This window comes from Camelus ferus, chromosome 9 (genome assembly GCF_009834535.1).
Source record: "Camelus ferus isolate YT-003-E chromosome 9, BCGSAC_Cfer_1.0, whole genome shotgun sequence".
Lineage (NCBI taxonomy): Eukaryota > Metazoa > Chordata > Mammalia > Artiodactyla > Camelidae > Camelus > Camelus ferus.
In genome coordinates, this window is record NC_045704.1 from 8,055,539 (window position 1) to 8,067,991 (window position 12,453).

The 12,453-nt window shown below is 41.2% G+C and overlaps 1 protein-coding gene across 1 annotated transcript; it reads right to left on the reverse strand.

The window, feature by feature from the left end:
• Positions 1-319: 319 nt before the first annotated feature.
• Positions 320-2,031, reverse strand: USP29 (ubiquitin specific peptidase 29). The gene is given in 9 exon segments (XM_032487359.1): positions 320-450; positions 453-542; positions 545-573; positions 575-1,160; positions 1,163-1,337; positions 1,340-1,491; positions 1,494-1,567; positions 1,609-1,968; positions 1,970-2,031. Coding segments are annotated over 9 exon segments (1,659 nt in total).
• Between the last annotated feature and the right edge of the window lie 10,422 nt (positions 2,032-12,453).

Below are 12,453 nucleotides of genomic sequence, written 5' to 3' on the forward strand. Positions count from 1 at the left end.
CCAGTAATATTGGATTAAGGCCCACCTCACTGACCTCAGTTAAACTTACGGACCCCTGTGAAGACCCTGTCTCCAGATACAGTCACGCTCTGAGGCACTGGGGTTAAGATTTCAAACATGAATTTTTTGCTAAGAGACACATTTCAGCCCATAAACAAGGTCAAAGCGACAGGAGACAGTCTCAACTTCTATTCCGTGCGGCATTTGTCCCCACTTACGTAGGCTTTCTTCCCTGGGTGCTAAGCCGTATACCAAAAGGCCCTCATTTGCAGGAGCAGGAGGTAAGTATTTTGCAAGTGGGTCAGAATAGAGAGAAATGTCACCACCACTTCCACCCCTTGGCTCCTGGTGCATTACGGGCAACAGGAAAAGGTGGTTTGGTGCTCTCACTGCAACGAGAGGACGAGCTTAGGCATCTGGGGATATCCACCTGCTGGTTATCTTCCACCGCAACCGAACATCATTATAGCTACAGCGCTTCCGATGAACGCCGAGGACCCCGGCAAGCCCGCTGAAGCTGTGCCCTGTGACATGTGCTTCTTACAGTCACGCTCAGGTTCCTCCTCTCTAAAGATCAAAAGAATTTTGAGTGGAGAAAGGAAGCAGTTTTGGTTCTTGGGGTAGGTTGACAGAGAGATAATTACTTGGTTCTCTCTTCAGAACAAGCTGTCCACAGGCTTTGCAAATAACGGAGCGCTGAAATTCAAACTCAGAATTAGCAACAACAGGACAAACAGGCGTTGTGGTGGCAGCATGACCAGCATACATCTGTGGAGAGGAATTTTCATCCGCAGTTTCTCGCTCAGTCTTCAAAGTGGTGTTTAAGTTTTCCATGTTGGCTTTCAGCTGATCTAAACAGTAACCTAAAAACTCACGAGCGTCACTCTGCAAGCTGCCAGAGAATGTCCCTGAAACGGCACTTTTAATATTTACAAGCAACTCTTCCCTGATCCGCATGTTAAAAATGTCCTTTAAAACAAGTCGCTGGCTCAAGCGAATCGTAAGAGTGTCAAAGGGGATTTTCTCCCAGGGGACGCCCCGCATGAGGAAGGCATCAACAAATGATGGAATTGCAAACAGTGACTGTAAATGTGCATCCACATAACAAGTGTTTCCCGAACTGGGGGAGCCTGGCCATACTTGTTCTGGGTGAGTGTCATGGGCACCTGGGGTCCATTCCGTCTTGGGCCATCATGGCTGTGTATCTGTTCTGATGGAAATGCCAAACTTCTTTTGGAAGAGACACCCTGGATTGAAAGAACAGTCTCATCTAAGTTAGGCTTTTCAGCAGAAGTAGTCCTGCATGAAGGTCCACGTTTCGAATTTCTGTGCTTTTCCTATGCTTTTTTTGATCTTGTAATTGCAATGGTTTCTTTCTTTTGCTGCTCATATGCTCAAAGGAGTCTGTCTTCAATTTCTTGTTTAGTACACGGTTGTTTTCTTTCAGGGAGTCCTCATTCATCTCAGGACCAGATGATAGCATTTTTTCCTCTTCCCGCCTTGGTTTTCTAGTAGCCCTGTTCTGCCAGGCATTGGTGATTTTGACATTAACAAAGGTACCTTCTGGGGGATAATGCTCCATTTTCTTTTTCTGTATTAAAGGATCCATGACTTGGCTTGTCACAAACTTTGTAAAATGGAGTTTTGTCAATTTTCTCCTGTGTATTCCTTCTGACAAAAACACCCCAGTCACTATCAGGTTTCATGGGTGGTTGGAATTCGTTTTGACAGACTGTGTCCAGAAATGTCTTTAACGGTTCAGCATCCCTGTAGTATAATTTGTCAATAGACAAGGAGCTATTGTTTTGCAAGGCTGAATTCAAGTAACTTTGCCTTTTTCCACAGTGTCTAAGGACCACCACACGTATAATATTATTGCTTAGCTGGAAAACTCATAAATTCTTCATAGGTGAAAATAACTAGCTGATTTCTTTCTCTCATTCCGCTGTTTCAATGGATGCATCTCTCTTTACTTGTCTCAGTCTTCTTGCTCCAAATTTGCACAAAAGCAGGTATCTTTAGAGAACTCATCCTTTCTTTACAAATAAAATTTTTGTAACATAAAGAAAAAAGTACACATATACACTTTAATCTAAAATGTATTATCGGTGGTGGAAAACCCTATGTAATAATATTCTTTTAGTATCTCCTTAGGCTTTGGGTAAAAGACACTTTGGAGGAACTACTTACATTCTGAAGCGATGCCACCTCTCCAGAAGATGTCGGCTCAGAATACACGCTTTCTTAGGGGAGCTGTTAGGAGGGGGGGAAGTTGAAGAATGGCTTAAAAAAGTGGATAACTAATATTATCACAGTCATGCCACTGAATTTAGGTAAGCCAAGGGGAATTTTGACGTCAGGTTCTGAGTCTTCATTCCTGTGGCATTCAGTTTTATTAATCATAGCATGGTTTAGGCAGGATGAGGTGAACTGACAAGTCAAACCTGAGTTGTGCAGCTGGGGAGAAGAGGAGGCTTAAGGTCGGTTCCCTAAACACATTCTTGAGGGTTATTTGTAGATCTATACAACTTTCCGTCTGTAAAATGCAATTGCGTTCTTTTTCTGAGACAAAGTGTAGCCTATTCATTCATATTTCATCAATCCTGTCCTAACTTGACTTTTCTCTTTTATTTGCCAACATTTTCTTCTTACCCAAATGATGTCTCTGTTCTAAGTCCCACTAATTATCTGGCACATCCGCTTACCACAAGTCCTCACATTTGTCTGGATCCATTCTTCATACACTGATACAATATTTAACCAATTACTACGTGACACTCTGCAGTGGCAAGGGCTGGTTGATCCTTAAATAATCATCCTTACCCTGCAACGGGGGATAAATCAGCACTCCCTGCCATCCAGTGGAACGGGAGTGCTGAAGGACTGCTACAGGGAAAATTGGGATACCGTTAGGAAGACTCGGTTGGGAGAGGCGTAAATGCTGGGTGTGCAGCCAGCAATGTCAAATACACAGGGAGGAAGGGAATGGGGTAAGACGGTGAGCAGAGAGAGCAGATAATTACCCAAATTCAGAGAAACAGAGAGACACACATCTCAAAGCAGAAACAGAGAGGTTTCAGAAAGATTAAAACACATCTCTCCTAATTTTACTTCCTCCCCTCACTCATTTGCCCATATCCTTTCAGGCAGTCAGGAAGGCCTGCTCGCATCTGACACAACGATTTGAGAAAAAACATCAAAGCCCCAAATGAAACCAACATAAAAACTGTCCTTGGCCCATGTGTGGTTCATCCCAAAGAAACCCGAGTCACTTTGGAGAGCTGCCCTTTGTCAGATTTGGGCACAGTGTTGACTACCAAGGCTGCTATGAGAAAAAATAACCTACCTAATTTTCAACCCACCCACCTCCAAAGTCCTATAAATTAATCCAATCTTGAAAAACATTCCTTAACACTCTTCAACCCTGTCATCCAGATCAGATCAGTGTAGCACAAGCCTACCACGGATTAGTTGACTTGCAACTCTGCCACAACCAACCTAACAATATTTAATGTTTGAGAAACCGTAAGCTTTATAGATCTCTAACTTAAAGCCTTGACCTGACTTTACTTGGTAGAGAACTTGAAGCATCTGGAATTGTGTTTGTTTGTTGTTACACAGACTATATTAAGTTACCAGGATGCCTTATCTGGGGAAATTTAAGGCTCAGTTGTTTGGAAGAAAGGGAGTTATGTAACACTTATTCAGGTTGAGGTGGGGCGCCCCATAAAACAGACCGCCAGGGCCACTACTCTCCTGCCAGCACCGTGCGGTTCCCTGGCCCATAGGCTCTATCTCACTTTTTGCCTCTGAAACGGCTTACTTCTAGGAAAGTGGAACTTGCCCCTAAAATTCTATTGGTTCCCTGAACTCACTCCTGATTGGTTATTCCCTTCACTCCTGATTGGTCCATTTGTAGTACTTCATTTGCATGGAGCTAACTCCTGATTGGTTACTTCTCTCACTCCTGATTAGTCCATTCCCCTCACTCCTGATTGGTTATTTCTCTCCCTCCTGATTGGTCCATTTCTACAAAGCTTTTTCCTAATTAGTAAACTTTTGTCATACCTTATTTGCATATGATGTTGCAACATGTAAACTGGCAGCCTATAAAAGCCTGTGTAAACCTACAGATGGTTCCAGAGTCTGGAGTGTTGACTTTTCTGTGCCTGCTGATGTAAACCTGAGTTCTCCAACTCTCTTGAGTGCTGCTTGGTTTCTTGCTTGGATCCAGGTTGCTGTCACACCTGAGCTCTAACACTGAGCTGTAACACGTTTTTCTGCAACAAGGTCTATTGTTTGCTGCATATTTCTCTATATGATTTGCTTACCTCAATGCAATTTAACTTTGCAAGTGACCATGTGATATTCAATTTTATTACTATTTAACAGGTAGGGAAACTGAGGTCCAGATATATGAGATTAAGAGACTTTTTTGAGTCACTCAACTAAAGAAACAGAGGTGCATAATCAGAAATGACTACTGTGAGTGACTGTCCCTGTTGCTTCAATATAGGGCACTAACAGTGTGGGGCCCCATACCACAGAAGAAAGAAAATCTTGCATAATGATAAGTAAGGTGTCTTCAATTTCCTGAGCAATCCTAACATAGTGTCTAGAGTGTGAAAAGAGGTCACTGGAGTGTGTCACTGCCGCCCCTCCCCATTTCGTTCTGTTGGTCACTTAGCTGCTGAAAAATGACTCTAGCGCCCCTGTCTGGGAATTTACCTTCACTGGAGCTTAAATGCGATGAAAGGAGGAGTCTTCAGAACTACAGCCCATCAGTTGTTCCCCGAGGTGAGATCAGTAACAGGTCGTCTTCATCGTTTGGGCTTTCAATGTGTGCTCCTTTCTGGAAATGCCAGTATTTAGTGCTGTAGAGAGTGGAGAGCCACCCCCAAGTCAAAACCCGGAATCAGACTTTCTTAATCTGCAGTTCATCCCCACAAAGGTTGGAGGATGAGACGCCCGTTACTGCAATATCCGCAGGAACTTTAGAGCCAAACGCTACCCGCCTCCAACACCCAAAGCAGCGAACTTTGAACAAGACTGGCGGGAACTTAAAGCTGGAGAGCGGCCCAGGGCAAGCCGGTCAGTGGCTTTTATTTATCAGCCCTAGGCGGCTCTTAACTCCTCATTCCCAAGATTGACAGCCCTGGATTGATTGGGTTATCTTGTAGAGAGCTAAAGATGTGTCTTTTGTCTAGAAAAGGTTAGCTGCTAGACATATTTTACTTTATTTCAATTTATAACTTTAAACTTTTATTTTGAAATCATTGCAAAGGTTAGTAAAAAGAACTTTCACAACTCTTCACCTAAATTCACCAACGGTGGGTCTTTTGCCAAATTTATGTACTTTATTTCTCTCTCTTTACGCATATCCTGAACGACCTGAGGGTAGATTGCAGACATCATGTTCCTTTACCCCTTAATTCTTCAGTGTGTATTTCCTAAGAATGTAGCTATTCCCTTACATGCCACAAGTATCAAATACTGAAAATTTTGCATCAATACATTATTTCATCACTCTGCATATTCCAGTTTTGCCAGCTGTCCCAGTGATATCCTTTAGAGTAAACATTTCAAGTAGAAGAATCTATCCCTTATTGTTGATAGGGTAAATTTTATGTTTTGAGGCAGGACAAGAACATTTAAGCAGGACACGCTCCCTGCACTTACTGGGCCCTCCCTAATGTGCAGTGTGTTCTCTGCGTCACACATGAACCAGACCTCCTCAAGGCAGGGCCTTAAAAGTTGACGTTTTCCTTCTGGGGCCAACAGTGTAACTCCTCAGGAGGTCACGTTCCTTTCCTAATCTCGTCAGCGGTCATGGTGACCTGCTGCTCTCTTTGTATGTACTTACCTGGACTGTGGATCTTTGGTGAACTTTATGTAAAATGTCAGTGTGTCATTTTGATGTACAATCCTTTGTCTCAAAAATATATATAACTGTGCTTTCGACCCAGCGAGCAGAGCAGTCCTGTTCTCCTCAGTTGTAATCCTCAGGTTGGTGCAAGTAACATTTTCTATTTTTCCTTTCGATCAACTACCAATTAATTTTTCATTGACGTTAGGGACCTTGTGATCACTTGCTTTAAGATATTGTCTGTTATTTCTACTGTACAATTATTATTTTTACTTCAGTAATAAATATATAATTTGTGGGGAGATACTTTAAGACAATGTAAATATAGTATTGTTTATTAAACCTTCCCCCCCCAGTAGAAACACTTAAAAATAATATCACTTAACAATACACTCGACAGACATCTTAGTATATACCATTTCTGTGTTATACACCCCCATATGAATCTCCTGGGCTAGTAAATGAACAATTAAAGTTAATAGCTACTTGCAGGTTCGCGTTTGAAAGTATGTACCAATTTTCACCACCTTGACAGTATTAGAGTGTGTATTTCCATGCCCCCGTGTGTTATACTCTTTTTAATTTTTGTCAGTAGGTTAGCAGAAATACATCTCATTTGTAGTACAAGTGAGTTTGAAAATCTTTTCCTATTTTTTAATTATATATGTTTTCTCTCTGGCTGCTCATTCATGCTTATGTATCTCTGGTGAATTAATTTGTCCCCCATTGATTTACAAAAATTTTTCATAGATTAAGGATATTAATCATCCTTACTTACATAATAGTTTTCAACCACTTGACATTTGTAATTTAAGCTTACATTGTAATTTCTAGATAGTTGATTGAGTTTCTACTGATACTGTGATATCATTTTACAAGATATTTTAAAACTTGCTTCTGTAAGTTTACAAGAAAGGAATGATACAGCGGATACATTTTTGAACAAAAATCTTACAAAATATTATATGTAAGAAGATCTAATTTCCATAAACTTCACACATATGTGTGTGTGTGTATATATATATATATATATATATCAGAAAGTAAAATGTAAGAATAGATGTCAATCTAATGATAATGGCAACAATCACCAGATAGTGTAATGTGGATATTAACATTTTTCTTATGGCTTTAATGTAGTTTCCACTTTTTTCCTAATTAATGTTTAGTACCTGTGCATTCTTTGTAGAAACCATGCTTTGTAACGATATCTTTCACTTTCAGATTTTGACAGGTTCAGTATTTGAGTTTTTATTTTAAAACGATCATATTGTTATCCTATGAAAAACTGGATCTGCACACTTTCATAGCAGCTCTCTTTCACACACAAAGATACACAACACACACAGAGACAGAGTACATATGGACATACATACTTTTTAAAGTTATTTTTGTGTTTATCGTCTGTTTTCTTCTGGTATGCGTGCTCCATTAAAAAGCCTGTCTTGTTCACCATAGTAGGTGGTCAATAAAGATGTGATGAATGGATGAATGTGGTCATGCATACACACACACACACACACACTCCACTGCACACATGCATGCACAGATGTAACTCCTGTGTTTTCACTATGTGTAACTTGCATAATAAATGTGAATAGGTTCAAAAAGACCATTTTACAGTTCTTGTAGTTACTGTGCTTGACCATGGGGTATTGTTTTTACTCTTTCTATTGCACTCCAGTTTTAATTTTAACATTTTTATAAATAAACTTCTCATGACTGAAATTAAAAACTCTCCTTCTGTACCTAAAGGGATACTCCCCACAGCCCGACTTCCACTTCCGGGGAACCCCAGGAAATACAGCCGAGACCCCGCCCCTTCCGGCGCTGCTACTCCGGAGCCTCCTGGGAAAGTAGTTTATCTGCGCTTCTCACACTGCGCCTGCGTGGTACCCTGCTCGGGTCTCCTTGGGCCCGTAGGGCTAGAAGCTTGCTCTGACTGCTAAGTGACCGGGGCGCATGCGCGCAGGTGTGGCAGGTGGGGGCGGGGAATGTGGAAGATGCCAACCCAGAGGGGGACGGGGAAGAAATCCAGGCGTTTATTTTTAGACCATTTACTGCTGCTGGTCATTTTTCTTAGACTTGCACAGTAACTCTATAGAATACGTACAAATATTTACATGCAGATAAAGATGCAGAGAGAGTTAAAGGAACTTGCCCAAACTCACAAAACTAGAAGTAGTAGGGTCAGAATTCAACCTCAAGTGGTCTGGCCCCCGATTTTCAGTCCTTCATTGTAACTTTAAGTTTCTATTCATTTAAGAATTTATTCATTTGCTGTTCAGTTATTCAAAAATATTTACTGTGTGCATATTCTGAGCTGAAGATATGCAAACCAGATAAGGTCTCTCAGAGCTCAGAGTCCAACAGGGGAGAGAGGTACTACTGAAGCAACGGGATAAGAGAATTTCAGCATGAAATATGTGCTATAAGCAAATTAAATGGGATTAGGAACTGGGTGATGTCTGGAGGGAGGGCAGCTGTAGCTTGGCTGGGCAGGCAAGTCCTACTGGAAGCAATTACTTTAATGCTGAGGCCTCTTCCCATTGCTTGAACACACCAAGCTCTTTCCTGACCCCATGACTTTGTCCTTGCTGGTTCTTCTGCCTGAAATAATTTCGCGTAGGCTAGTTCCTTTTCGTCTCTCAGCCATTATTGTTTTGTGGCCTAGCATGTAATCTATACAGGAGAATGTTCCACGCATGTTGAAAAAATGTATTCCACTGCTTTTGGATGGAATGTTCTTTATGTATCTAATAAGTACATCGGGTCTAATGTGTCATTTAAGGCTAATGTTTCCTTATTGATTTTTCTCTCTGGATGATCTGTCCACTGATTTAAGTGGGGTGTTGAAGTCTCCTATTACTGTGGTAATGCCAATTTCTCCCTTTATGTCTGTTAAAATTTGTCCTATGTATTTAGGTGCCTCTATGTTGGGTGCATATAGATTTACAATTGTTATATCTTCTTTTTGATTGATCCTTTTATCATTATGTAATGACTTTCTTTGTTCCCTTGTTATAGTCTTTGTTTTGAAGTCTATTTGAAACGTTTGAATTTTTTGAGTATGGAGTTAAAGGGGCAGGTTTGTGTTGGACGAATAAATGTTAGAGTCAGCAAAAGAGAAATACATATAGTGAAGGACTGATGCCACCTAGAGGGTAAGTGGAGGAGAATTTAAGATGTCTGAGGCATAGGAATAGGTGGAAATTCCACATAAAGTAAGTTTATTAATTAAATCAGTACTTCTCAAATGTTTTGTTCTCAATACTCCTTTCCAGTCTTAACAATTGTTGAGGGCTCCCAAAGGCTCTTGTTTTTGTGGATTGAAGCTGTCTATTTTTTCCATATTAAACTTCTTATGCAGTTTAAAAATATATATTGATTCTTTGAAAAATGACGATCACAAACCCATTCTATATTAACATAAGTAATTTGATTTTTTGGAAAATAATTATTTCTTCTAAAACCAAAAATTATTTCAGTGAGAAGAGTTGCATAGTGTTACTTTATTTATTTTTTTTTTTGCCAGTCTATTTAATGTCTGAGTTAATAGAAGACAGCTGAAATCTTGTCTCCAATTCTGCGTTCAGTCTGTTGTGGTATCGCTTACCATGTAGCTGCTAGAAAACGCCAACATATAATTATGAGAGAATAAAAGTAAAAAAGGCATAAAATATCCTAGTGCTATTATTATTCAAATACTTTTGGCCTTACAGATGTGAACTCTGTCAGAGAACATAGTGGATAGCAACTCTGGTTTAAACACTTATTTTGACAAAAGATTTTAAAATTACAAATGATATATGTTATTTATAAAAATTAAACTTAAAATTAAGATCAATTAAGATCTATGCAATGTATCAATAAATACATGTGTACCAATAAATACATGTATCAATGAATACATTGCATAGAATCTCATCAACTTTACAGTTTTAAAGTACAGTTATGCCCTGCAAGTAAGTTTCCTATGAACTCTGGATCTCACCCAACCCTCCCCGGTGAGAAATTTTCATTAATCCATTTGAAAAACAGCTGTTGGGTACTCACCATGTACCAGGCACTGTTCCAGCATAGGGGATACCGTGGTGAATGAGCAGCAAATTCATTTTCCTCCAGGTGTTCACGTTTTATGGAAGAGGCACAGCAAAGCCTGGAAATCCAGGAGCTAACTCCCTCACGCAATTATCACGTTCAGTGATAAGAAGTATAGAGGGGATAAAAGTCACCAGGCAGGGGCAAGGTTCTACACGTGAAATAGCCAATTAAGTCCTCACCCAGCAAAATCCTGGGTGTGGCGAGGAGGCGAGCCAGGTAAAGATCCTGGAGAATAGTGCTGGAGGCAGAGAGAACAGCAAGGGAAAGGCCTTCAGATGAGCACAGCAGGGAGGCCTGAGGGACTCGAGTGGAGTTGAGGGATGGTGAGCCGGGGTAAGGATGAAGACATAAACAGGGCTAAATCGTGCAAGGTGTTGGTTCTCAGTTGGGGTGGTTTTGCTTCCAGGGCATGCTTGACAATGTTACTGAGTCCAAACTCGTTCTGCTCGCTGCATGACAGACCAATAAATGGGAAGATGAGGTGCTGGGGCAAGGAATAGCGACTTTATTTGGAAAGCCAGCAGACCTAGAAGATGGCAGACTAATGTCCCGAAGAAACATCTTCCCCAAGTCAGAATTCAGGCTCCTTTTATACTAGAAAAGGGAGGTGGTTGGTTGGTTGGTTGTTGCAAACTTCTTGGTGTAGGAATTCTTTGTTCTTGGAATCCTTTGTTCTTGGAGCTGTCCATGTGGGTCAGGTCATGGTGTCCCTGTAAACCTCCAACAAAACAAACATTGTTTTCTATTCTGCAACTTGTTACCTTTATTTGAGTGCAAAAGTGTTAATACCCTTAAAGGTCAGAGCCTTGAGAATGGGCTTTCCTGTCTATTTCCGGCTCTAGGCAACTTTCTTTTACAAAAGGGGCAAAGCTAGCAAGACTGAGCCTAGAAACAGGGCACAGGGTTAAAGCCAAAGGAACAGATCCAATATGGAGTCAGATTTGTTCTTCTTTTTTACAGCAATGCCTGGGGACATCTTTGGTTCTCACAACTTGGAGCAGGTGCCACTGGTGTTTAGTTAGACGCAAGCATGTTGCTAAATATTCCACAATGCACAGGACAGCTCCCCACAGCAAAGAGTATCTGGCTCCAAATGTTCCTAGTGCTGAGGAGTTCTGTTATAGCCACTTCCTGTCTCCTCTCCTACTGTAGTGGGAAGAACAACTCTGACTCCACATTAGATCTGTTCCCTTGGCTCTAACCCTGTGCTCTGTTTCCTGGGCTTGGTCGTGCTGGTTGTGCACCTTTGGTAAAAGATTGTTGCTTAGAGCCAGAAATATACAGGAGAGACCATTCTCAAGGCTCTGATCTTTAAGGGTATAACAGTTTCTCATTCATACAGACATAAAAAGTTGCAGAACAGTCCTCAGAACTGTCCACCAAATAAAACACAACTCTTAAGTCTTAAAAAAAAAAAAAAAAGCTTTAGAATAGAAAATAACATGTCTTGTGGGAGGTTTACAGGGACACCATGACCTGGCCTACATGGACAGCTGGAAGAACCAAGAATGCCAAGAACAAAGAATTCCTACACCAAGAAGTTTGCAACAACTTAACACACCCCTTCCCCTTTCTAGTATAAAAGGAGCCTGAATTCTGACTTGGGGAAGATGGTTCTCCAGGACATTAGCCTGCCATCTTCTAGGTCTGCCAGCTTTCCCAATAAAGTCATATTCCTTGCCCCAGCACCTTGTCTACTGATTTACTGGTCTGTCAGTTTGCGAGCACATTATCGAGTCCAAGCTAGTTCTGCTTGCCGCACGACAGACCAGTAGTCATCTATGTTGGTATTTGCTGTGGACTAAATTGTGTCACTTCCCCCTCCCCTGAAATTTAAATGCTGAAATGTGTCCTCAATGTGATCATACTTGGAGTTGGAGCCTTTATGGAGGTGACTGAGGTTAAATGAGGTTATAAAGGTGGGGCTCTGATCTGATAGGATGTGTCCTCATAAGACACCAGAGGCCCTCTCTGTCTCTCCTTCCTTCCTGTCCTGTCTCTCACTATTATCGTGTATTTATCGCACGTGCTGCAGTTCTCCGTTGAGAGTGATGTACCTTTTAAAACGCGTTTGTTTGTCAAGTGCACCTACTTAAAGAATAATATGGAAAACTTTGGTATGGTGGTATTGGCGTGTCTAACTTGTGGGGCTTCTTGATTTAACAAGGAGAAGAGCCCACGGTTTGAAAAGCAACCCCAAACGAGAGCGTCAATTTCTGTCGCAGACGTTTAAAAGACCAATTTATTACTTGCCTTCTAGCGCCACCTAGTGGCCACGCACAGCAGCTGCCACAGAAATTCATGGACACCTAACACGTGAGGGCAAGTAAGATAAAATAAAATGAAATAATCAGAGGAGACGTTTGTGTGTTCAGGAATGCAGACTTGTTCTCTTGCAAACTGCACACACATTAAAGCCTTAGAAAAAAGCATTCTCTGACATAAACCTTAGCAATGTTCTAGGGCAGTCTACCCAGGCAATG